Source organism: Numenius arquata, chromosome Z (assembly GCF_964106895.1).
Source record: "Numenius arquata chromosome Z, bNumArq3.hap1.1, whole genome shotgun sequence".
Classification (NCBI taxonomy): Eukaryota; Metazoa; Chordata; class Aves; order Charadriiformes; family Scolopacidae; genus Numenius; species Numenius arquata.
Window position 1 is genome coordinate 19,866,648 of NC_133616.1, and position 26,065 is coordinate 19,892,712.

The 26,065-nt window shown below is 38.1% G+C and overlaps 1 protein-coding gene across 1 annotated transcript in view; it reads left to right on the top strand.

The window, feature by feature from the left end:
• The first annotated feature begins 213 nt into the window (after positions 1-213).
• The window catches only part of IL31RA (interleukin 31 receptor A), a 36,111-nt gene continuing 10,259 nt past the window's right edge, over positions 214-26,065 (top strand). Inside the window, exons 1-10 of the mRNA XM_074166500.1 lie at positions 214-451; positions 11,173-11,254; positions 13,310-13,606; positions 14,967-15,087; positions 17,287-17,468; positions 18,816-18,967; positions 20,444-20,609; positions 21,217-21,299; positions 21,803-22,019; positions 23,489-23,671. Coding sequence (XP_074022601.1) covers positions 11,203-11,254; positions 13,310-13,606; positions 14,967-15,087; positions 17,287-17,468; positions 18,816-18,967; positions 20,444-20,609; positions 21,217-21,299; positions 21,803-22,019; positions 23,489-23,671 — 1,453 coding nt within the window. The 5' untranslated portion in view covers positions 214-451; positions 11,173-11,202. The remainder of the gene's footprint in view (positions 452-11,172; positions 11,255-13,309; positions 13,607-14,966; positions 15,088-17,286; positions 17,469-18,815; positions 18,968-20,443; positions 20,610-21,216; positions 21,300-21,802; positions 22,020-23,488; positions 23,672-26,065) is intronic.

The following is a 26,065-nucleotide window of genomic DNA, read 5'->3' on the forward strand; positions in this document are numbered from 1 at the left end:
CCGACCACTTAATGCTCTTTGGAAGTACCGTGAGGTTTGTGGCAATGCGTCCTAAAATTGGACAGCTGGGGGAGTTGCAGGCTGTTGGCTCGGCATCCGCGACCTCCCTCGTCCCCGTCCCCCAGGGGGTGGCCCAGCGGGGGCGGCTGGGGACGGGGGGAGCTGCCGCCCCTTTGGTGGATGCTCCCTCCCCCGGGCAGCATCCTTTCCCGCGGGCGGCGGGGCTCGGCGCCGGTGCGGAGGCAGCGGGAGTGGGATCGGGGAGGGGGGGCAGAGTCCGACACCGCTCCCCGCGAGTCCTGGAGCCGGGGGCGGGGGTTTCTGGCTTTCAGAATTACAGGAAGAAGTGTTACTTGTGCGGAGGCTGGTAACTTCCTATTTTGTTACATCCCTTCGCAGTCGCGGGCAGGCAGAGGTCCCTGTTTAGACAAACTCCCGTTCTGAAGCTTCGGTAAGTGAAAAGCTCTTTTTTAGCAGAGGTTCCTCTGCTTGATTTTTGTTAATATGGATCGTGGGAAAGCGTGAAATTCTTCCCTGGAGTGTTACTTGAGTGGATCTTCACCAGTGGTGATGCGCACTTGCGTTCACGTCTGTCCAGATGTTCATCCCAGACTTGAGGCAGCACATACTTCTGTGTCTCTCCGGGCCAAGCAACTCCTTTCAGTTTCTTTCTTCCAAGTCTAGGAGACCATAAGAATTGGAACTTCCTATTTAGCTGATTGCATTTGTCTCTTTTTGGGAAGAATATGATACAGATGCTTGGTAGTGTCTTCCTTTGTATATGCAATGGTTAAGAGTTAGTTCTCAGAATGTTTGCAATATATGCAGTCAACAGAGGCAGTAAAAGCTCTTTCCTAGCTGCCGGCTGCTTGAATTATTTGTATTCACTCAAATTTTCTCAAAGTGGCATTTCAAATTTAAATACACTGTCCCCATGCTGCTTCTATGCTTGCACAGTTTTTGCCTCCTGGGAAAAAATAATTCTGTACTGTGTTTGAGTACACTTCTGTCATGCATATCACTCATGCTTAAATTGGGGAAGCTGCACTAAACTTCTCATTTGTAATGGACTATGTGACTGTTCTCTTTTGATGATGGCTGTCTAAAATAGTTGAAATCCAACTTTTAGCCTCCATCTGTGAATTAAGACACCGCGCAAGAGAATGTTCTCATGCTTAAAGAAAGCCTCATGTATTGGGTGAAAGAACAGAATGGTCAGTTCAGATTTTTCTGACGGATAGAAGCTTATCAGTAACAACAGGTCTCAAAATACATAAAAACAGGGTGGGGGAAAGCTTTGGGTTTATATCATAGAGGTTGCAGTACTGAACTTAAATATCTTGATTTTTCTATGGTAATCGTGTCAGTCTGGAAATTTTTGCATTATTTGGTGCTTGTAGGGAACATTTTTAATTAAAAAATGCTATACTGGGAGATCTCAAAACGTAGCTGATTTTAGTAGGTCCCGTGGAGTGTGATTTGACACTACCATGCCATGTCTCAGCTAGCAGTTTTGACTGAGATACAAAAATATTTTTTGGTAAAGTTTACAGTATAGGTAGTAAACGAGAAAAACAGGATATATAACCTTTACAAGACAATTTGAATCAGCAGGATGATGTGGCAATTGTCTTATGCATGTCAACACCAAGATACATAGTTCAGGATCAAAGAATGTAGGGGTTGCTCAACAGGACAAAAAAGTCTTGGAAAGTAGTAATGTAAAGACTGTTTCAGATGACTGTGTCCTCTGTTGAGGGGAAAAAAAAGGGCTAATGTTCTGCTTAGATGTACAGTGACAGGAATAGCAAGTGAGTATCTGGTGGTGACCTTGCATTCCTCTAAGAAGGCACGTGAGGTGTTTAGCATCCAGCAGTGAAAGGTGGTAAGGAACGGGTGAAGGTTAGCTGTGCAGAGACTTCCCTATATATTCACTGCATTAGTGCATTGGAGACTCCCATAGCTCACTCCGGTAAATCTAGCTCTGTCTATTCAGAAGTTTTGGGTGCACTTCAGGAAGGGTGTGAAATACTGGAGAACCTTCAGAAGAGAATATAAAAATGTAAATAGAATATAAAAAAGGAAAATGGAAAGGGAAAAAAGGAAAAAGGAAAAAAAGGAAAAGAATATAAAAAAGGAAATGGAAAACAAACCTTTTAAAGAGGACTTATGGTATACTCTTTGCATTTATGTAAGGCTGAGATGAATATGCAGAAGGATATCTGATAGTGGGAGTGTAAGCAAGCTTCTTAATCACTGTGAAAAAGATACGAGATGAAATGATGTGTAGGTATCGTCTATATTCCAAATTGATTCCTGAAGACAGGAATAAGTGATGCAATAGTGGCATAAGCACAAAACTCACTATTAGCTGACTCTGTAATGACTCTGAGTTTGTAATGTTTTCTAGAATATATGATCAAATATCTTTTTCCGAATGGTATATTACATTTACAGATAAGCTGCAGGTTCATGGTCATCTTTTCTGAGTGATAAGAAAATGTGAAAGTGAGGGTTTGTGCTCATTTTGTTCTCTTTCCTTGTTGTGTCTGTGGGAGCACAGGATTACCTGCGTTGTTCTCTGCATTCTTCTAGCGCTTGCAGCACTGCAATAGGACAGGGATTATAATTATATCCTGCATTTTGAGGCTGCAGCTGATTCCCTGAACACTCCAGGAAAGTATTTGCTAAAATAATGTTAGTTTGCTAACATTAAGTGGACATGTGTTTTACTCTGGAACAGCTGGAAATGGTCTTAGTTTAAAAGGCAAGGCTGGACAAGCTCTGATGTAATACAGAAAATCTTTCTGATTTCTGACAGGTGTGTATTCTGTACAAACTTCAGGTTAAAACCACCCAAATCTGGCAATCGTGAGAGATTTGGGTCTGGCCACCTTCTCTCAAGAAGAGTTCTGCGTTTCTTTAAAGCTCAACACATGGATCCTCCTGCCCTGAGGAGGAGGGCCAATTTTTCTCACCTAGTTGCTTACCGTGGCTGAGGCATCTTGTTCTTCGCCTTTGTTTGAGTGACTGTGCTCAAGGAAGGGGCAGAAAGGCAACTGTCTTATCTAATGACGACTTACTGACTGAGAACGTCTGACACAAAATTATCTCTCAAAGTAGACTCTTGTAGCCAAAATAGGCTTTGTAGTCCCTCAAAACGCTGAGCCTAAGAAGTAGGCTCCAAGACCAGACCTGTACATGAAGCTTGTTTAAGTCCTAGCCTGACTGCTTTTAATTTCTCAGTGAAAAAAGAACAAGGAATGACAGTGCTGCCATGAGAGCCGTAGTTCTCTCCGCTAGTATCGCCAGCATGCAGTTCTAGTGATACTGATGGCCTGGCCTGTCTTTTAGTGAGCATTATCAAATCAGACGTAATAGAATCATAGAATTGTCTATGTTGGAAGGGACCTTTAAGATCATCTAGTCCAACCATCAACCTAACTCTGACAAAAAAACCCATATCACTAAAACACCTCACTAAATCCATGTAGCTAAAATGGAAAAAGGGCCCAATATGTAAAAGTAAAGAAATTAAATCTTTTTTTTGTGTTTGTAGCTTTAAGCTTTTCCCCTAAAAATTAAGTTTTTATTATGAGGTATAATGTATTGATTAGCAAACAGCTAGTTGTTTTGCAGCTTTTTTATCTAGCTGAGCTTTTTATACCTTGAGATACATTTAGAGGATTATTTGCTATGCTTGTTCAGAGAATATTAAGTTATATTCTATTTACTAGATATGGATTAATTATTTTTCTGTATTAGTATCAAGCTGCATTTAGGTAAAAATTTGAATTTAAATACAATGTACAACATTTTGTACACAATGTACAGTACTACTATTCAATATGCAGTTAAATATTGTTCTATAACAAAAGAAAGGGTTCATAAAAACATGTTTTGCATGTGTAACTCTAGGGTATACTAAACAAAATAACTGTTATCAGCAGTTATTAACTGAGCTGACCTTTCCTGGTCACTATGTTCTTCAGGATTTTAGAACAAAAGTGTCTTATCCTTTTGTGCCTATTTTTTTTTGTTTAGAGACTGAAAGAGGAAAATGGCTTTCCTGCTTTTTAAGTTTCCAATTGATGCGCAGCTTTTAAATTAACAAGTCATTGAACTTGATGAATACAGCCTTTGTTTCTTTGTTTTTGTTTTTTTCACACTATGGCATTTTTAGAACAAGCTTCTGCAGTCTGAAGTTGGCACGGCATTTCAAGGGGCTCTGCTCCACACTGCTCTTTCAGATGTGTCCATAAGCTTAGTGGTTTCTGTTTTGTCAGTAAACATGTATTGTTTACATTTATTTAAGTGTTTTTAGTAGATTATGATACCATTATATTTTAAGGTGTCATAATTACAAATATAATAGATTTATTTTTCAAAAGAAAATGTGCCTAAGTCCTGTTTAAATGAAGTTCTGTTGAAATGATAAAATTTTAAATGTTATTCATCCTGGTCTGAGGTTCAGCTGGCTATTTTAAGCTCAGTTAAGGACTGTGGGTTATGAAACCAGTGTCCTCAGGATCCTTCACTCCAGTGTCTGTCATTTTTCTCATGGATGAACTTTTCACTGCATGATTTATAGGAATTAGAGTGTTGGGAACATCCATTAGCTGTCCTTCACATTTGCTGCTTCCTCCAATATGTTTACATGTGATTCTCTTCTCTGACCTATGTAGAGAAACCTCCATTTTCCTCTTCTGACGCTCACTGGTGCTCACCCTCAATGGAATCCTGACCAATCCTGGAAGCTGACGCTGCTACACCCTGTTGTCTGGGAAGGAGACTGAAGTTCATATTTGGATTGTTTGCCTGAAATGCCCTCTTTCCCTCCAGGGTTTGTGTAAACACACATGGATTTGAATCTTGGACTTCTGAAAACTGATGGTTGTGGCTTTTCCAATTGCATCTGTCTATAACATTGCAGCCGACTGTGGCCTCGGGCTCCTGGCATTCAGCATTGGCTGATATTGTATAGGACAAGGTCTGTCTCTCCGTATGGTAGCTGGCATGGCAGAGCTGTAGTGATAGCTACTAAACACTAAATAAAATACAGCAATGGCTATTCATCTTCTTTCCTCTTTCATAGTTGTTAGAAGAGTGTCAGGCTTAGTAGGGAGGGATGCCCTGTCAGGCTTTAGCACAGATGTTGAGTTTGGGGTCAGTCTCTTCTCCCAAGTGGCAAGGGATAGGACAAGAGGAAATGGCCTCAAGTTGCACCGGGGGAGGTTTAGGATGGATATTAGGAAAAATTTCTTCACCGAAAGGGTTGTTAAGCATTGGAACAGGCTGCCCAGGGAGGTGGTGGAGTCACCACCCCTGGAGGTATTTAAAAGGTGGGTAGGTGTGGTGCTGAGGGACATGGTTTAGTGGTGGACTTGGCAGTTTTAGGTTAACAGTTGGACTCAATGATCTTAAAGGTCCCTTCCAACCAGCATGATTCTGTGATTCTGTGTTAGAAATTCTTGAAGATGACTGGGCTCATAGTTTTATAAAGTTTAAAGGCACGCTTCCTTTCCATATAGATGAACCATGTTCTTTATTCATGGTGTAATAGCTATGCTGCATGCAGGAGTATGTGTTGGTGTAGTTAAAAAACAATCTTAGAATTGGATCTGAATGGAAAAAGGTTTCCTGTCCTGAAATGGGGGAGAAGGGTGATTCAGAAATAGTCCTAAATAGAGTAGGGGGAAAAGTTACTTTGGGTAACTTTTTCCTCTGACTTCCTTAAGTGAAAATGGAAAACTAGAGGTTTTGGTCTTGAGAAAGCCGTGTTTCATCAACTACATTACACAACTTTTTTTATTTATTTAATGAGACCTTCGTTGAGATTGCCACTTCCTGCAAGAGATGTGGCTTTAGTGAATCACTTTTTCAAGTAGTTGAAGCAGACAGTTCTGTTCATGCTATTTGTTTACTCGTCAGAATTTAGCTTTTATAGGTACCTTGAAGTGAAGCAATTCTGAATTTATGATATTACTTTCGCTCAGGAGGGTTCTTTCATTACTTTTACGAGTGTGATCTCTTAAGTAAACGGCTTTGCAAAGAGCTTTTTATTCCCATATCAGTATAGTGACAACCATGTAAGACATGAGCAGGGTTGTAACCTGCCGAGTCACCATCCTGGTCTCCGACATCTAATAACTAGCAGCTGGCCTATCAAATTACCAGCTGCTAATTGGTGTTGGAGAAAGTGGAAGGAGATGCAAACAGGGCAGCAGGACTGAACCAAACGAACAGCTCACAGCTGGGAAGAAGCGTCATGGAGTCTCCATGACTCTCCCCAGTCCTCTCCTCTATTTCCCCAATTCAGATACCTGTCAAATCACCTAGCAAGGTGCTTACGTTTGCTAAGGTAGCACAAATACATTCTTTTTGCTAGTTTTCTGTTGTTTTATCAAGAGGAAGTGACTCACTGTGTGACGAGCACTAGAGGAGCACTAGACGAGTGGGAAAAGGTAGGTGTGGGCACAGGAGGAGGAGCGCTCACTTGAGGGAGGATGGGATCTTTGACTGTTTAAGCTTTCTGGTGAGCATGTGGAACTAACGCTTTTCGAAGGTTTGGATCTTGGCATCGTGGCTAGATTTGCTGTGCCTGATCTTTTAGTGCTGCACTCTGCTGTGGTGGAATACACGGTGGCGTGTGGTACTTCTTGGCACAAGCGTTAATTCAAAAATGTTTTTATGATTTCCCAATGCTTTTGAGTTTGCATTCCTTGATAAAAAAAAGTGTGGGATTGCTAGACCTAATCAAAGGAATATGATTAAAAGAAAATGTTTTACTTATTAGTGGACATAGCTGAACTATTGCGTTTGGCAGAAATGCAGCCTCTTCTGTCTCATGTCCCCTCAAAAATAGTGAAGCAGCATATGTAGAATATCAGCAGAAACTGTTAGAGCTTTGCCAAGTCATAAGAAAAGAAAGACAATGGGAAGTGTTTGATAAACTTGATAGGCTTTTTCCTTTTTTCTTGTTTTCTTTTTTGTTTTCTTTTTTGTATCAGAGATTGTTCTTCAACTCCCTGCTAGAGTTTTTGCACCCTTTGAAGTGTTCTATGCTTTAACCAAGGCCATGGTTCCACTCATACTGTCCTTTCATTTTTCTCACAAACCTGCAGCAAAGATCTATAAAATAATTTAATTTCCAGAAGAAGGGTAGCAGCTCCCAGATAAAGTCAGTGTCCGTGTCAACTCATGGTTGCTTTTTTTTTGCACCGGATCTTCTGTTGAAATAGGCTGTTAATTTTATTAAAATGTTTCACAAATCAATTCTTTCCTAGGCTGGAAGGAACTTTGCGTGTCCTACCTGGGGAGAACCATGATCTTTGTTTTGTTCTTGGTTCTAGCTGATTTTGTTTTATTATTTTTTTTTTTTGAGTAGTCCACAAAGTAGAAAACCTTATTAGCACTTTTTACCTAGAGCAGTGTAATCGGGTTCAGTATTGACTGTTGCTCAGTGGTGACAGTGCTTTTTTCTCTTTTTGCTCGATTCTTTCACAGTTGCCTATATTTGAAATGATGCTGCTGCCTATATGGTCTGGAAGCAGTTGTTTCTTGGCATACTGTTAGTTAATCTTACGGCAACTTTTACTGGTTTTTGTTATTGTGTAGTTATATTTGGTGAATCTAAGGAAAATGTGAATCACTAGGGGAAATTCTTTAATTAGTCACTACCATAATATGTAAACCTTGTATTCTATGGTTGATGCAGACAAGTGGAAAGCCTGTATTTTGAACTATTGGTTTTATTTAATGAAGTTTTTACAACACAGCGAGCTTTTATTACATGTGGCTAGCAGTTACATTTAGAGAAAAGAAACAATAGAGCTTTATTATTTATGTTAAGTGCCTTAAGCTCTTTCCTGTAAACAATTATATGTATGCTTATCTTCACATGCCACACAGAGGACTTGGTATCCTCATGAATGAGTATATCCTCCAAGATTAAAGCCATATTCCTAGAGCGGTTGCAAAAACATTTTATTTGACCAGTAAAATTATATATTTTTTAAAATTAAAAAAAAAGTGTTTGTGCCAGTGTAGCATCTGTAACTCATTATTGACTTGTGTTTGGCTTACTATTCCTCCTAGTTTTGATTAGGCATATCATCTTATAGTGCTCTTGGTTATTTTGCTTGGTTTTGTTGATATTGGTAATCATCTCTGAAGCGTGTTAGTTTTCTGCAACTGCTAGTCTCCTAACTAATATCAGTGTTTACCACAGCTGTATAGGAATCATTGGTGTGTGTTCCTTATGAAGTTGTCAAAGCCTTTTTTTGAATCATCATTATGATTTTTCTGTATTTTTGAATGGAATGTAGTTTTCTTGTAGCCATGAATTTGGGACTGAGTTTTTTACTTTGGTACATTTCTTAAACTTTAAAAATATTATAAGAATAAACACACACTTTAGTGCTTACGAAATATATTCTTTGCTTTAGCAGAGTGGAACTTCTAGTATCTCATCAACATTTCTATGGATTATATTAATTCTAAAATTTAAAAATAACTATCTAAATATTTCCAAATCTGCATCTATTTTTAATTCTGCACCTACTGGTACAGAGTGTTTGGAACAGTGGCTTAAGGTTCTTTATTTTTATTGCCATCAATAGCGTAATTTTTCTTTACTGCTTTGAGAATAAGAGCTTACATCCTAAGTAATTAAAGTAGTAATGGATTATCTTTTTGTAATTGCTTTGTTTCTTGTTGGTACACATCTTGCTGTGTGTCACTGGGTAAACTCCTCCCTCATTTTTCTTTTTACCCTGTGTGTCCTTTTCATTTTCTTTCTCCTGTTTTGCACTGTCATAGCCTCAAAGTTTATAAATGCTTCCTGAGACAGACTGAAAGTAATGTTTAAGATTAATCTGACAGAAACTGAGCACAAAGTATTTTTTATGATGCTTTTCTGTTTTAGATTACTGTAAAACTTTATTTTGTAGCAAAACCTTCTGCATATATCCCACCTATAGATCTCTGTCCCAAACAGTGACCTGGTGCACACCTGCCTCCTAGCATTGTCTGAACCTGTGGGACGAGGAGATGCCTTATGTGGTCTGAAAGCTCCTGGTGTACCTGTTCTATCTAGGGCGATAGCACTTGTCTCCCACCTGGAACCTTCCTGAGATACAGGTTTGCATGGAGACCTGAGATTCTAGCAGCTCCTCAGATATATCTGAAAACCTTATGTGAAACAGGCACCCTAACTCACTGCAGAAATAGTAATGCCCCTTTTTGCTTATGAACGTAGTAGCTAGAGCTACTTGTCCAGTAAGTAGGAATATTGGGCCCTAGGCTCTTGTCTGCTGAAGGGGATCTGAAATCTCCATTTTCTACAAGCAGATCTCCTGCTTGCAAAGGAGTAGTCTGGGTTGCAACATGCTCTGTCTGTCATGTTGGAGTTGGGCTGCTTTACAGTCAGGGGTTGCTACAGTCAAGCAGATGAAGCATGGGCTGGATGAGCAGACAGTGAGGTGGCCCAGGGAAGTGGTTGAGTCACCGTCCCTGGAGGTATTAATAAGATGTGTAGATGCAGTGCTTATGGACATGGTTTAGTGGTGGACTTAGCAGTGCTAGGTTAATGGTTAGACTTGATGATTTTGAAGGTCTTTCCCAACCTAAACGATTCTATGATTCTGTGTTTGAAAACTGGCTGAAGAAATCGGCTGCCTGGAACCTCATGAAGTTCAATGAGTAGTGCCAAATCCAGCAGCTGGGGAGGAACAACCCCAGACAGCAGTACAGACAGGGGGCTGACCAGCTGGAGGGCAGCTGTGCAGAAAAGGCCCTGGGTGTCCTGGTGGATGCCAGGTAGAATACGAGCTAGCAATGTGTCCTTGTGACAAAGACAGCTAGTGGTATCCTGGGCTGCTTCAGGAGGAGTGTAACCAGGAGGTCAGGGTAGGAGATCCTTCGCCTCTGCTCAGCACTGGCGTGAGTACTGTGTCGAGTTCTGGTTTCCCCAGTAAAAAAGAGACATGGACATACTGGAGAAAGTACAATGAATGGCCACAATGACGATTAAGGTACTGGAGCATATGGGAGAAGGCTGAGAGAGAGCTGGGACCATTCAGCCTGGAGAAGAGAAGGATCAGGGGGGATTTTATCAGTACCTGAAGTGAGGGTGCAAAGAGGACAGAATCAGGCTTTTTCCAGTGGTGCCCAGTGACAGGACAAGAGGCAGTGGGCACAAACTGAAACACAGGAGGTTCCCTCTCAACAATTCTTCACTGTAAGGGTGACTGAGCACTTCAGCAGGTTGACCAGAGAGGTTGTGGACTTTCCATCCTTGGAGATTTTCAAAAGCCATCTGGACATGCTCCTGGGCAACTGGCTCTGGGTGGCTGTGATTGGGCAGAGTGCTTGGACAAGATGACCTCCAGATGTCCCTTCCACTCTGTGATTCCATGAGTGATGACAGCAGTGCTTGAGGCAAGGGGAGTTTTGTTTTCTGTCATTTTTCCCCTGGAGCCCTAGATTCAGCTCCAGCTTTAGAAGAAATCATTCTACTTCTTTGCTTTCCTCCTTCTTACCCCAGAGTTCTGGGGCTTTTTGGCTGCACAGCAGTTTAGCTTCAAAGAGCAAGCAAAAGAAAGGTGCCTTCCCTCTCCTTTGCAGTGTTCTCAAGGCTGATGCCTGCCACATTTGTCTGGGGTAAAACCAATGTGAATTCACCCTCTCTTGGGTGGATGGTGACCAGGAACTGTTGCCCACTTCCTGAACAATTGTTTTATTAGATGGTGATGAGCAAGAGATGTGGATCGTTCCTTCTCCTGCGACAACCTTCGAAAGAATTCCCTCTGCTAAGTGACTCTGCTCAGAAGGTGGCTCAGCAGGCCGGATTTCAAGTGGATATAGATATATTTCTTACCAATTCTTTACACAGTCCTTGGAAGGTAAATTACTTAGGTGGATTGGATTGCCCTCAGAAGGATTTCAGGTGCACTTACCCTTCTCTTCTTTATACGATACTTATACACGTTTCTTAGGAAAATGGCATCAAATTTCTACTGTCGTGCAGGAAAGAAACACTTAGACAAAGCAATACCCAAACACAAGTTAGAAATGCTGAATAACATTATTAACTCTTACACAAAAGCTGACAAAGTGTTACAGGGGCATCTTTACTTGAAGTGTATTACTTTTGTTTTTATTTTATGACAGCATTTCCTGCCCATCGCTCCTGAAAAGGAAATGTTCAGCTGTTTGATTTGGATGTTTGTCCTGCTCTGCAGCTTGGTAGCAGGTATGTGTCTGGATCACCTATGGAGAGGAGCACCTCTCTCGCCATAAAAAGGTTTTCCAATAGGTGACCTTCACCAAATGAAATTTCAAAGTTCTGAAATGAAAAAAATGTATTTAAAAAATAGAAATGAGTAGGTGACTGACTGAGTAGTGTACACTATGGAGATAAAACTTAATTTATGGCATTCTTGATGTCCTCTTGTGGAATGTTAATTGTGGTCATGATAGCCTGGGTTTGTTCTCTTTTGTATTTAAAGTATTTTAAAACTTACTTTATTAACTGTTTCCCTGTTGCATAGGATATAGAAGGAGAATGTACATATGGAAACCATAACAAAGTTCAATTCTTGTTGGGCTATAAAGGTGGTAACTTCGGAGATCTGCTGATGGAACAAATCAATCTTTATGTAACACATGAACACTTAAAATGCAGATAATGTCTGCTGGTTTTGGGCTGTTTTAAGTCAAGTATTACCTATTCAGAGATTCATGCAATGCTACTAATGCTCTCATTCCGAATTTTTAATGTCACCTAACAATGTGTGACTATTGATTTTTATTTATTTTTTTCTTTAATGTGGTAGTTATCACAGTCAGTTTGAGCCAGTGCAAGTACCTTCTGAAATTGGAAGAGCAGGTAGTTCTGCACTCCCTCTGCCTCTCATCTCCCTCTCCTTCCGCTGGAGTCCCACTGAAGCGGTGAAGAATCTGATCTGGAGGCAGAAAAATGTTATTTTTTGCCAAGATTTTATTTTTCATCTGTATCTGTTTCCTTTTGGTTCACTACACAGGCACTTTTTCTGGGGTGCAAATGGGATGATAGCAGTGAATGAGTAGTTGAGGATTAAACATTCTTCTTATGACAACAATGCCACTTTAAACTGATTAATTTGAATAGTATAGGTTAGAATAGGAAATTGCGAGGACAGATTGAAATAATGACTTTGTGATGATAATTGAAAATTCATGTGCAATTTATCACATACAACTTAACACACAACAGCAATTTATTATATAATAGTATTTGTGGTTTAAATTGTTTGGGGATTAGATGGAAGAGGGGTAGAAGCTTGAACAATATATGAAACAGTGCAGGTAATTGCTTACAACTGGTATATAGTAAAATTTGGTGTAGTAGAGTGTAAAATAGCCATTAGTATGACTGTGAAACAGAAAGAAATTACTTTGAAACAAAAAGGACACAAAAAGAAACATTGAAAGAAATTTAGAGTTAATACACCCAAAAAGGAGAGGATTACCAGAAAACTAGGAAGAAAGTTTAATATTTGATTCTCTTTCATTACTACATTCTAGCAAAGAAACCCTATCTGTAAAAGTTAGGGTTTTTTTTAGTTTTATTTAACAGATTTATTTATGAAATTTGGCTTCAAAAAATAAGTAGCAGCAAAAAATTAGACTGCTACCTCCTTGCAGGACTCTAATGGGTGATTCTTGCACTATTTGATAACTTTGTTTCTGAATTCATTCATTCAGCCTGCTTCTGTGTTTGCCTTTGCATGTGTTTTCCATACAATTCCTGCACTGTGTCTGGGAATATAAATTCTATGAGGGCCAAAAGTACTAATGAGATATTGAAATATATTTCAGCTTCATTGTAAATTTACAACTTACCAGTTTGACGTATTTTCTGATATAGTAATTAGTAATTATAACATTTAAATTGTATGCATACCTTTTACCTATAGGAATGTTTTTTAAAAAACAGATTTAAAAGACAAGAGTCTCTTTTTTTTCATTTTCAGATATTAAAAAATATTTGAGTTTAAATTTCTCCATTATTTCTGGGAAGGTATAGAAACATCATTCTTGCATAATACCTGTTAATGGAGTATGTTAATATATGTTAATATAGCAATTAACGTGAACTGAGTTTCCAAATAGCAATATCTGATTCAAGTGACTGAGCCTTTTATTTGAACTCCACATGAAAAAAAAACCTAATTAAATGATCTGTAGACAAGAAAATTAGTTATCATTTTTCCACTGGTATTTTAAAAGGAATTAGATTATGTGATATCTTTGATTTTGTTTTTAGATGAAAACTCTATCAGAGATGCTGACATTTTTCCTTCATCTCCTGAAATTGAAAGAGGATCCACCCTGAAACTGTTTTGTGTCCTTGGAAAACGCTACACACCTCACAGAAATGCAAGCCACATCATCTGGAAATTGAATCATGAATTAATTGCTCAGGAAAATTATAACATTGTGAACGAGACTGTATCTAGTATAACTATCCATAATTTCACTTACAGCAAAGCTCATGTGAAATGTTTCACTAAGTACTTGGGCAAGGAACAACTTTTGGTTCACACTGAAGTTAAATCTGGATGTAAGTAGAAATGCAGAAAAAAAGAATGTTACATTTTTTTATAACTTACTGTAAAAAATTTAGTTTTAGAGCAACTACTTTTTTGTTTGTTTGTTTGTTTGTTTTCAGCTTGTGGCATTGTAAGACACCTGTATTCAAGTATCTCTTTTTTTTTTTTTTTTTTTTTTTTTTTCTGAAATAAAGCATGAAATTGCAGGTATTCTTTACTGACACTGGTCCATAACTTCTCTGATCCTGACTTTTGGCCAGCTGCAGTGAATGGAGGTTTTCTGTTGAGTTCAGAGGATACTGGGTCTGTCCCGTTGGTTATGTCTTTTGTCTAGCCTAGCCAACTTTTGCTTTCTTCAGGGAGAATTCCCTCTCTAATCCTCTGTTCCAAAGAAATTATAATTATAGTCTCTTATGGAGAAGGTTACAGGGTAAATTTGTATAAAAATTCGCTAATTTATTGAAAGATTAAGTCCAGATTATACTAATGTATGCCTGGTGGTCCCATTCTAGTAAAGAAACAATAAATGCAGGAAAGTTACCTCTGTGGAATAAAAACCAGGAGAAGGTGTTCCCTATCATTAGATGGGACAGAAAAATAGTATTTTGGATAGAGGGCTTTTTCAACCATTTTATTTCACTGGGCACAGTTCTCTTCCTTTCTTCTATTGTGTGAGAGGTCTGGCTTTACCAAAAAAGTCTTTGAGGGTGTCACGTTGTTATGGATGATTTCAGACTACAGAGATTGCAGAGGATTGTTTCTTTTGTGCTATCGTGCTCATAAGATAAAGAGAGTCCAGAATTAGTCATCTCTTCAAGGCCATATAGATATGTTTCCCAGGAAGTTATCTTCTGCACTCTGAGGTCGTGCAGGCTCCTTAGATTAGAGGTGTTCATAGGGTATGTGGTTAGACATTCGGGGAAGGAACCAAGAGGAGTTTTATCTTTCAGAGAATGCCTTTTCCTGAAGTTTTGTGCTGTTTTCTTTGTTTTCTTCTTACAAGCTCAGGCTCAAGGCTGGCCTTGAGCAACAGGCGTGTTGCAGGGGGTATACTTAGAGGTTCAGGACAATGTATGTAGTGGTTTGATATAAGGTAGTTAATGAGTTACTACTAAAAGATCTGCAGGCCCACTTAGTTAAGTACTTCTGAGAAGTGGTTGGAGAAAATGTCCCCTTTTCCCCAGGGGAAGAAAGAATGGTTTTGATTTTGGTTTTGCTAGGAGTTTTGAGGGCAGTAAGAAATTATAAAAATGAAGTGCTGTGTAAGGCACTTAGTGAAGTTTGCCATAATCTGCTTTTTAACCAACAAAGTCAGTTGTACATTAAAGTTACTTACTTAATTTTATTTTTTTTTAACCTGTTTCATTGTAGTTCCACCAGACACACCACGAAATATTTCCTGCATTTATTATTTTGATGCTGAACTTAACTGCACCTGGACTTCAGGAAGAGAAACAAATCTTAGGACAAACTATACTCTTTACCGAAAAATGTAAGTATAAGGGTGTATTGGGAACTGGGTTGCTGGGGTGAGACCACCAGATCCCTTCCCCTTCTATTGTGGCTTCTATTTAGAGAGAACCTGGAAACATCCTGGAGTTCAGAGTCATGGCATTTCCTCAGTGAATTCAATTAATTTGTGGTTGGTGAGGGCTGAAAAAAGTTACAATCTGATACCTTTTTAGTACACTGCATAAAAGAACTGAGCATTCTCAACCCAATATTCTGTAAGCAAATGTTTACATTAGAATTGATACTCACTTCCTTGCAGTAACCTTACTAATTAGATCAAAAGCTAGGTTAGCCCAGGTACACGTGGAGAATGGAGACACTGCATGGGAGTGTTACTCAGAAACTTCCTGTGTGATTTACCAGCCTTGTTCTGGATGGGTAAAAAAGATTACTTCCTCCTCTACATTAAACAATTCCCACAATTACAATAGGTAAAACTATTAAAGCCCCTCAAGTTACTCTGCTTGACACCAATAGGGTTTAACCTGGGGACCTGTGGAGTCATAAGGTTTCAGTGAAAGGATCGGGAGTTAGTTGCCCTTTGTGGATTGCTCGCGCCTGGCGATTTGTATTTACAAATACAAATTACGTGGTCTCAGGCTTTTTAGTGTGTCTGGGACCCCATCATAGCAGCATAAATACTTGATTCTTTCAATTAAATTTTAAATACTGTTTAGGAGCTTACTTTTTCATAAGTTACTGTGAAAATGGTGAAATCAGTGTTGTTCCAAGGCAGATCTGAGGTACAGTTTTGGAGGTCATAGCACAGATTTTGTTCCAAATGTACTCGTCAATCTATTCTTCATAATAGTGCTGCTTGTAGTGCTCTTTTTCTGCCTAATCAAGACTCTAGGTAATATGATTTCATGAAGAGTTTTCTAAAATGTCTGAAATTGTTCTTGAGAACTGGAAGGCATTCAGACTCCAAAGGAGACATTTTCTTATTGTAAGTTATTCTAGCTTATGGTATCTTTTTTTTATTTAAATGGTAGGGCAGGAGAATATCTTTAGTTTTATCTCCATTTTTGGCTTGACATTTCAGGCTTCCACTTTCATTAAGTGGAACTTTCTTACTCCTTCTAGTGTTTCTGCATTTTATAACTTAGCTGAGTTTGTGAAACCGCAAATTAGAACAGCTATTGAAAATAAGTTTTAATATTGTTCCTTTCTGTACCAGCACAAATTCTTCTTTAACCACACAGTGAATTGGATTGCAGAACTATTTCCAGTAAAATCTAACCATTGATTTTAATCCATATAACTCCCCAATTGAGTTTACCATGTGACTCCAAAAGCACTGGTACAAGAGGGCAGAGAGCTGTGGACGGAAACAAACAGCTGTGCATGTTAGGGAAGGTAGGACTGCTTCATTTCACAGCAGTGCAGGTTTACACTAGCTTAAAAATGTTCATCAAATACCAGCCTCAAACTGTTTTTTGAGTTACACGAATGATCTGTTTGCTTACTGCATGATATGAAATATTTAACACAGGCCCCACGTATGAGGTTTTATTTGTTGAAGAATTTCTCTGTAGGTCGGTAGAATGAAACAAATTTTGTTAGCTTTGCATCCCACACTACTTATTATGAAAGTATATGCTGTAAAGACAGTGTATTATCAGTGTGTTCTTTCAGGAAAATCTGTCAAATTTCTATTACCTTGTAATAGCTTGGCAGTGGTACAACTTGGCTTTTCTTTTTCCCATATTGAAAAGATGTATAAAAGATTGTTACCACATAGTTCTATGTGATGTGTTACTAGCTATATCAATCTGTATTTTTAAAGGAGGTCTTGTGTGGAGTTACATGATTTCACTTCTCTTTGAGATTTTCATCTAAAATAATAATATAATGTGAATTCCCTATTAAGGTGTTTTTACTCTTCATTAGTGCTCCTGGAAAGTTGTCTTACTAATTGCATTTAAAACTAATTGAATCTGTGCAGGCTGTTTATATGCATTTGCAGGAGCAGTACAATTAGGAAAGAGTATTAATGTACACAAACATATAATCTAAGGAGATGTTCACTGGTAAAAATGTACTGCAACCTCATAAATATATCAATAATAATTTATATGTCTATATGTTTATATATAAGAAACCAAACAATCAGTTTGTGTTATTCTAAGAAAATCCTCTAACTCATTTTATTTTCCTCCTTTTTTTTTTTTTTTTTTAGGATGACAGAAGGAAGGGTGACTCTTCCACATACAGTGGGCTCCTGTCGAAGCAAAACAGAGTCATGTTCGTTTTATTATCCAGATACTCCATATAGTAGTTCTTTTTGTTTTCAGGTGAAAGCTCAAAATGTTTTGGGTGAAGCCTCGTCAGAATGTGTTCATATACCTATGGAAGAAATAGGTAATGAAAAAAAAAGAGATAAAGAAAGATATGTTGAGCTGACTGCACCCTCCTCAATTCTTTTTCCCTCCCTATAGCATACAGGTTAGAAAATGCTGAAACAAATTTTACCATTAAAGTTGGTTTATGGAGAAGAAAATAATAAAAATATTTTTTTCAATATAATAGTTCTGAAACTATTATTTGGGTTTCATTTGGTTTTAAATTGGTTTCAGTTAAGAAGTGCCATCTAATTTTAATTACTAGCTAAAATTATGAAGTCTCTGAAATTACATTTAGGGTCTAATAAAATGTTTCATCCTTCCCATTTTTTTTAATCAGGATTTGGATGCTTCCAATGTAGTTGAAGTAAGTCTCTTGTTAAGTTTTACTTGATGGCCTTTCCATGTAAAATCCTTTGAACTGGTTGGTGGTACAGCAGCAATTTTCAGAAATTTCTTGGTCTTACTAAGAGGTGAAAAATGCTAGTGTGCTGTATTTATACTATGAAGTGCCTAACTACAATAATATTTGTTTAAGCTAAGGTCTGATGTATCCATTATACATTGCTAAGTTTTTAATTGTTAACAAGTAAATGTCACATACTAAAACTTTTTGTCAAACTAAGCGGTACTTGGACTGTGCTTTTGTATTTTTGAGTGGTCCTAGATGTCAATGCAATATCTGGCTATGACAGTAAACTCTACTATTCTACTTTTTGGTTAGGAAAGTTAAAAACCACCTGTTTTGCAATTCCCAGGAACAATACTAAGAATTTTTCTACCTCTTCTCGCTCTGCGCTGGGCTGCATTTTCCTCTGTTAATTTTGGTGTAGTTAATCAATGAGCCTTTTAATTGAGTATTTTTGCTCCGGCAGTCTGTCAGCTCTCCAGCCATACCCTCCTTTGCTGCCTGTGCTCACACCCGCTGTGGCTCCTCATTACTTCCCACATGCTCTGCACCAGCCACCTCTTTTCTCAGCGCTAACCCATTCTTTTCCCATTGTTTCCTTCATGCTTGTCTCTCCCTCAAATCCTTTTCAACTGAATTCTTCCCTCATCTGCTGTTTGGACTTGACTTCAGCATCCCAGCTCTTTTAGTTTCTTTCCCCTGATGTTGTCTCTGAGTAGTATTCCTCAGTGTCGATACAGATGAAAGAAATCTGCACATCTGAGAGCGAGTTTGTCAGCATTACGTGTGCAATCACTTCCTGTGTGTTGGGTTATGTCCATGAAATAGACCGTCATGTGAATGATCTGATAGGATGTATGTTACTGGGACAGTGATTAAACTTCTTGGAACATGAAGCAATTCTGAACTTTTATAGAAGCACTTTCCCCTGTTAATGTTTTTGTTTCTCCATTCTAGAGAAATTTGAACCTCCTGAAATACTTTCAGTTAAAAAAATCACTGGTATAAAGCAGTTGCTTACAGTAACCTGGAAAATGCCTGAGAAGATTATCCCTTCACAAGATTTAATTTGCCAGATTCAATACAGAAAGTCGTATTCAAACTCTTCAGTAAGCTACATAAATTTTCTTCTGAATGTCTGTGAATAATTTCTTGATGTATGAAAAGCTAAATAGAAAAAAGGCGACAACTAGTTGGAAATAATGATTAAAACCTTGTTGTTTTAGTGGAGCATAATTAGGTATGCACAATCTTAAGGTCATGGTTTTGTTGTCTAGGATTACTTGTTCTCTTCCTTTTGGTCAATGTCTGTTTTGGTACATACCATACTTCTGAATATATTTCTGTGAAAGGCTAAGGGATGGTCTTAGGCTAAGGGATTACACACAGAGTCAGTCAAAATATTTTATTTTCCTGTCGCATTGTGGTGATGAAAGCAACATTTGCTTCCAACCACAATAGTTGAGTTAGATTAAGATGTACTAATGATACCTTAATTTTCAAGTAAATCAAAGTATAAATTTTGCAAGATGGAAAATAAGGGAAGTTGTTTTTCTGAGTTTGTCTTCCTGACACTTAAATTGAACTGTTACAGAAAAAAGCAGTATTTAGCAATTTGTTTCTTTCAGATGGCCTACTGTCTCCTCAGTATAGAAGAGATTCTCTTTGCAGTCTTACTGTTTCTTCTTCCAAATTTAAGAATGGGCCAGGTTGCTTGGCTCGTGTTTTTAAGTTCGTTAAACTGAGATGTCTGCCTTGACCTTACTATTTTATACATTAAAAGTGCAATTCTGGGAGAGAGGAATTCATCAGGGTAACTAATAGTAGTCCTCAGAGCTTATACAAACTCTTGATACTAAAGATGTTTCTGATTAGCATTTTCCTCACATTCTCATGGCAATAATCTTTGCTGTAGATACGACATATTCATTGTTGGATTCAGAATATAGTATTCGGGATGATCTGATGGGAAGGATGGTTCAGGTCCACCTGGTATATTAGAAACTGAACTAATATGTGTTTAAAAGACCCATTCGCGATCATTATCCTTTTGGAGTCAGGACACTAGTGTCCTTGTGATGCTTCCATGCATATGAGATCCTTCCCAAAGGTTGAAGACATTCACATTTTTATGAAGTTACAGCATTAACTCAGAAACGAAAACCAAGAGAAGAAACAAGTACCCAGCTGCCTCACAAGCTGCAGGTGATCACTGCTTCCCCAGGGATGCTCCTGCTGTGAGGTGGAGCTGTATCCAGGACATTATGGTGATACTGGTTCCCAGCAGTGGCAACTGCAGTCAACCAGCACCTCCTGTGCCAGCACAGTTGCTCTAGATTCGTGTGTGAGCTGTACACAGCTCAAGCCACAGGTTAGTCAGTACAGACCTAGTTTCAGCTCAAGTTTTTCAAACCCCAGAGTTTTACACTGAAAAATGAAGTGCGAAACAAGTAATTCTGAGTTTCAGAGAAGTGAGGAGGGAAACACGAAAACTACATCCTTTGTGAGTTTTTTTAAAAAAACTACATCATATATCTGCATGCAATTTTCTAGCAAATAATTTTTGTTCATGTATCTGCTTTCAGGAATTTGTCACTGTCCCACTGAACTCTGCAGAGAAAACAGGATCGTGTAACCTCACAGGTCTGTGGGACTCCACAGAATATTCAATTGCCATTCGGTGTATCAGTGTTCTGTCAATATTCTGGAGTGAATGGAGTAGAGAGGAAAGAGCAAGCACAGAAGAGAAAGGTAGGCTCACAATTTAGTAAGTTTTTCTTTGGTTATACTTTGGGGCTTTAGGATTTAATAATGGAAAAAATGTATTTCAGCATATTATCAGTCCATTAAATTTAGAGTTCTGTTGTTTAAACAGAACGTGTGTATTTTGTTTAAATGTAGAAGAGGGAAAACCGAAAGACACGAAAAAGGAGTGGAGATTTGAAAGGTGATACATGGGGCTAAGGAAGACGATGGGTGAATAGACAGACAGTGAAGAGAGGAAAAATTAAGAGCGTAGACAGAGATTGAACATTGCTAAGTAGGATACTAGCAGAAATGTTGTGAAGCAAGTATGTCCAATAAAATTAACTATAAGCACAGCAATTAAATTGCCAGTTATAAAACAAGACTAGAAAATCTTCTTTAGAACTTAACAAATAATAGAAACCAGAAAGAAACTTATGGAAAGAGAGAAGCTGTACTAATTAGAGAAAGAAGGCACAACATTACACAAGGGAAAACTTCTCAGTAATTTGTTCTTAGACTGTATTTTTGAAATGTTTTTATTGTTTTTACCATATTACAGTAGCTTTTTAATATAACAACAAATAGAAGATGCTTTTCTGTCTTTAAGTAGCTCCTTCAGAAAAAGTGGATTTGTGGAGGGTAATTGAGTCTTCACACTCGGCTGGAAGTAGATCTGTACATCTTATGTGGAAGGTATATACTCTTGTTGTGAATTGATAATCGTATTGGTACCCTGCAGCTGATACTGCATTGAAATACTTTAGTGTTGCAGAACATACGACTGCCAGAGATTTTGCTGTCATCAGAAAAAAATCCTCACTGAACAAAAGCAGAATTGAAAAGGCTTTTTTTACTGAATGGTAAATAAATACAGTTTTGTAATCTGTGCAGAAAGCAAGTGTTTAATTGTGTTCAGATCACTGGAAAATCTGATTGAAAGTCCTTAAACTGTTCTTAAATAATACAGCTTACAAAAGTCTAGTAGAGTGATGAGAAGCTGTTTGCATTTCAAATCTCAGTATTTGACTTTTGAACCTTTCCTTTAATGAAATCGTTGCAGCTGACTGTCCTGAAGATGGGACTGAAGAAAGTACCTTGCTCGTTTTTTAATTTGATCTGGACTCTTTAATAAAGTATATACTTTGATTATATAAATAACACTGTGAAACACTTACTACTGCGTATTTTTTTTATAGCCATTAAACAGCTTTCCACCTTCTGGGAGAATTCTAGGCTACAAAATACAGTATTTTCCAGAAAACAATGCTGCACTTAAAATGACAAACAACTCTACTGATAAGAAAATTATTTTGCTTTTAAATGAAGAGGCGTATATAATATCTATTACTGCCTATAACTCTGCTGGAAATTCTCCTGAAGCTATTTTGAGGATTCCATCCACCAATGAAAAAGGTAAGATTTCTCAATATTGTGATATGTTTTTCTCATTAACAAAAATTTATCTTCCAGACATCTGTTTTAATTCTGTTATAGTGGAAGCAAAATTGTCCTAAGGACTTCTGTCATAGATCTATATATATAGAACTGTATTATGTACAAAGCTGTGTAGTCCATTATTTTTTACTAGAACAATATTATCTGGTTGTCGTATTTTGCTATCACATGCTATGTTTTTGTTATATATTATTATTGTTGGGGTTTTTGTTTTTACATATAGAGTTATCAACATTTTCTGATGTCTTATTAGAGTTTCTATTTTATTACTTTCTGGTTTGTTTGGTTTTTTTAACCTTGGACCTCCCAAGTAAATTTATAGAGTCCCATCCAATTCAGTCTCATCCCTTTACTGGGTCATAAAATGCTTACCACAGGACATTATTGTAGTGCATTTAATAATATAATTCAAAGATGTGTTAAATAGAAGTTCCTAAGATGCGTCAATGGAAGCAAAGAGAGAAATGTTGTGTTTATCCTTGTTTCATATGCATTCCCAAAGAATCCCATCCCACCCACTGCTGGGGTCAGGAAGCTGGTCCACTCTAGCACTGCACTCATGTTCCTTGACTCTTAGGTTTAATTCTGATATCTCTGTGCGCCTTGTACTGCAACATCCTGCTGCCTACCCAGGATCTGTAAGAGATGTTGTGTTTGACACACTTCAGTTACTTCTTTACAGCATCTGTTCATGACATCAGTGTAAGCATTCCCTTGGAATTGCTCAATCAAATTCCAGTCTAATCAGAAAACTGGATAAGTAGACCTGATGTCATCTTGTTGTAGAGGTTGCTGACTACCTCTCTGTCCACTTCTGTACACCACAATAAATGTTCTTCTGTTTTTTCCATGCTGTGACACGCTTTTTTTCCCCTACATACATCTCTTTTCCCTTTGCTTCACCAGGTCTTTCTTTCCCTCTGCTTTGCCAGGTTGGGTTTTCACTCAGACTTTCATTACCTCTGTTCTGCGGGTTGATGGTTCACTTTTGCTTCACTGTCATTCATGACCTTGCTGACTTGATCTACCATTTTCCTATTGCCTTTATAATCTCAAGGAAAACTTGATTATCTGCACCACCCTTAAAATTGGTAGTAAATTGTGTTGTACAATTGTACAAACAGTAAAATTCAGATCCTAAAATAGAGAATGGTCTTTGATTCTGTTTCTGTAAATCTCCTTGAGTATCATCTCCTTGATGTCTACCCCCCCTTTTCATTGTAACAATTCTTACATGCTTCATTTTAAAGAATTTTAAGTACACATGTGAACATAGGTATAAAGTAACCTTTTAAACCTTTTTTTTTAACCTTGACCAAGTCACATACTCTTCTAAAGAAGCAATCTCAGCATGTTGTAAATGATTTGTTTTCTTGCTTCAGTTTTTATGGAGATAAAGTTGCTGACATTTTCTGTTAAATTTTTAGCTCCTCAGATTATTGAAACAGTGAGGACCTTTACAACAAATGAAGAAGTGGTTGTGGAATGGATAGCCTCTGAGCCAGAAGCAGACGAGTATGTAGTGGAGTGGTATGAGGAACTGGAGACAGATCCTTTTAATCGATCATGGCAATATGTATCAAATTCTACAAACTGGAAAACTAACAAAAGTATGTTCATTTATCAGTTACAGCTGATAACAATGTACATCTATATATGTATTTATGTATATTTACTTATAGGTAGACTGGAAAGAACAAACAAGGATCAATTCATCCAGCTTTCCTCAGACCATTTTCAAAAATAACAGTATTACATGCTTTACTGAAATCTTTGCACATAATTTAACAACAATTTTAACTCTTGAATTTTCACGCAACATGCAAGGTGGTGTTTGCTCCCTTATAGATGGAGAGCTACTGCTGGATTTCACAAGGGATGTGCAGACTCGTTGACAGGCAGCCAGGTTTCACGGTCCTCGGGTGAGCTGTCGGACACGCCTGGATCAAGGCATTGCCCTGCCTCAGTTTCCCCCCTCCAAAATGAAAATGAGTCAGTGCAGTGGAGAAACTAAGAGCGTTTGCTTTGTGTTGACGTAGATCTGTTGGCAGCGCTGTCAGGTCTTAATGACGGGAGTCAGCCTGCATATACAGTACGCTATAAAATATAACATGTCACGCTTCTCTAGGGCAAGGAACCCCTTGTGAATGCCCTCTCACCCCTGCACGTGGCTCCTGCCCTGCTGCGATGACTTGCTGTCTCCTAATCTTTTAGGCTACAGATTTCACATTTAAGCACCTTGGTGGCTTGGTCTTACGCCATGAATCTTCTAGTAGGGAGGCAAATGACAGATGTACACTATTTTAGCAGAGACATCTAGTACCAAAAAAGTGAATTTGAAGTTGGGGAAAGATCACGTGCCTTCATATGTATTAGAGAGAGAGCAAGAAACCTGAAAGAGAATTAAGGGAGAATTCTACTTTAAAATAAGCAAGTAGAGTGATTGGTCAATCTGGCATGTTAAGTATCACGTAATCAAATTTGTATTATGGCCTAAGGCATTTCTAAGGGGTTTCAGTGACCTTATTATGCAGGGACAAATAGGTGAGGAGCTGCTCACTTTTTCTGTTTTAGAGACTGACTTTTTTTTTTTTTTAACAGATAATCTCACTAAGTAGTAATGTTTTGGCTATGTGTATGTAGTTTCAATGAAAACCAAACAATGTGCAGAGTTCAAGAGATATGTGTAAAGGCCAAACTGTGAATGTTGATGTGAATATCCCATGCACATTACCTTTAGTGAAATGCGTCTGTTTGGATCTTTTTTTTGCAAACACAGAAATAATGGTGAAAATGTTTCATATAATGTACATTATATATGTGATAAGTGAATTTTGGATTATTAGTTCTTTGGTTCTCCACAAGTAAAATTAAATTTATCAAATTTTACAGTGGATCTTGTTCATATAAGGATCTTTCTGAATCCTACATCAAGGAAAAAGAATGTCTAAAGTTTTCAGAAAACAAGTACCCTGCATTTTCTGAAGTGAAAAGCAACACTCAGTTCATTAATGATGAATATAGCTAGCTTGCCCATGAATTTTTTCTTACTGGCTCAAACAACAGTGATTTAAATACTGTTTATATGCTAAAGTTAAACAAATCAAACAAAAATCTGCTTGAAGTAAAATTCAAGAGCAGTTTATTACACACTGAGATGGGTGAGTCTTGAGTCTTGTGCTGAAAGTTACATTATTTCAGCAATTTACTGTGAGAAGCAAATATTGTTTATAGCTCTTCTCAATATATATAAAAAACCCCAACTTTCCTCCTCGGCATTATTAGGAGATCTTTTTTTACTCTAAGCAAAAGCCACATTAGAAATGTCAAGGCAAATTCAGACTTACTGTTATTCAGATCTGCTGGCATTCTTTTGTGGAATAATTTTAAGGATGACATAAGGTCCATCTTAATTTTTGCTGGGTTGCAACAAGCGTAAGGGGCTGAAAAAACAGCAGAGAGCAGATGTAATACAAGTATCTGCTGATAGCCATTATTCTTGCGGAACAAGCTGTGGATCTTGAGGAAGAATGGTCTCAGAAACCCTGTACGCTGGTTTTGTCCCACAGGGTGTAAAGCCACAGCTGTGTCCTCTCAGAGTTAATGAGAGCCGCTGGTAAGCAGGGGCTGCACCCTGTTGAGTACTTGGCTGCTGGATTGCTCAGAGTTCAAAACTTCATTTCCAGAAGCTTGAACTGTGTCTTGAAACATATAAAATTCCACTGCAGAGATTCTGCTTGTACAATTGTACTTTTGAGTCAAGCTGGTTAGAAGCAGATCTGCAGTCGGTGTAACTGGAACATCAACCTAGATTTAAGAGATGGTGCTCCGTTGTGCCCTTGAAGTTGTTTGATGCATGAGACAAAACTCTCTTCTGCAGAGCAGTAAACCTAAAGATATGGGAAATTAAAAATATTCCAGGAAGTATAATTTAACACTGGCTATTTGAAAATAAAAACTTCCTCCAAAACCTTAAACTTTTGTGAGATGAGTAAATGGCTTCG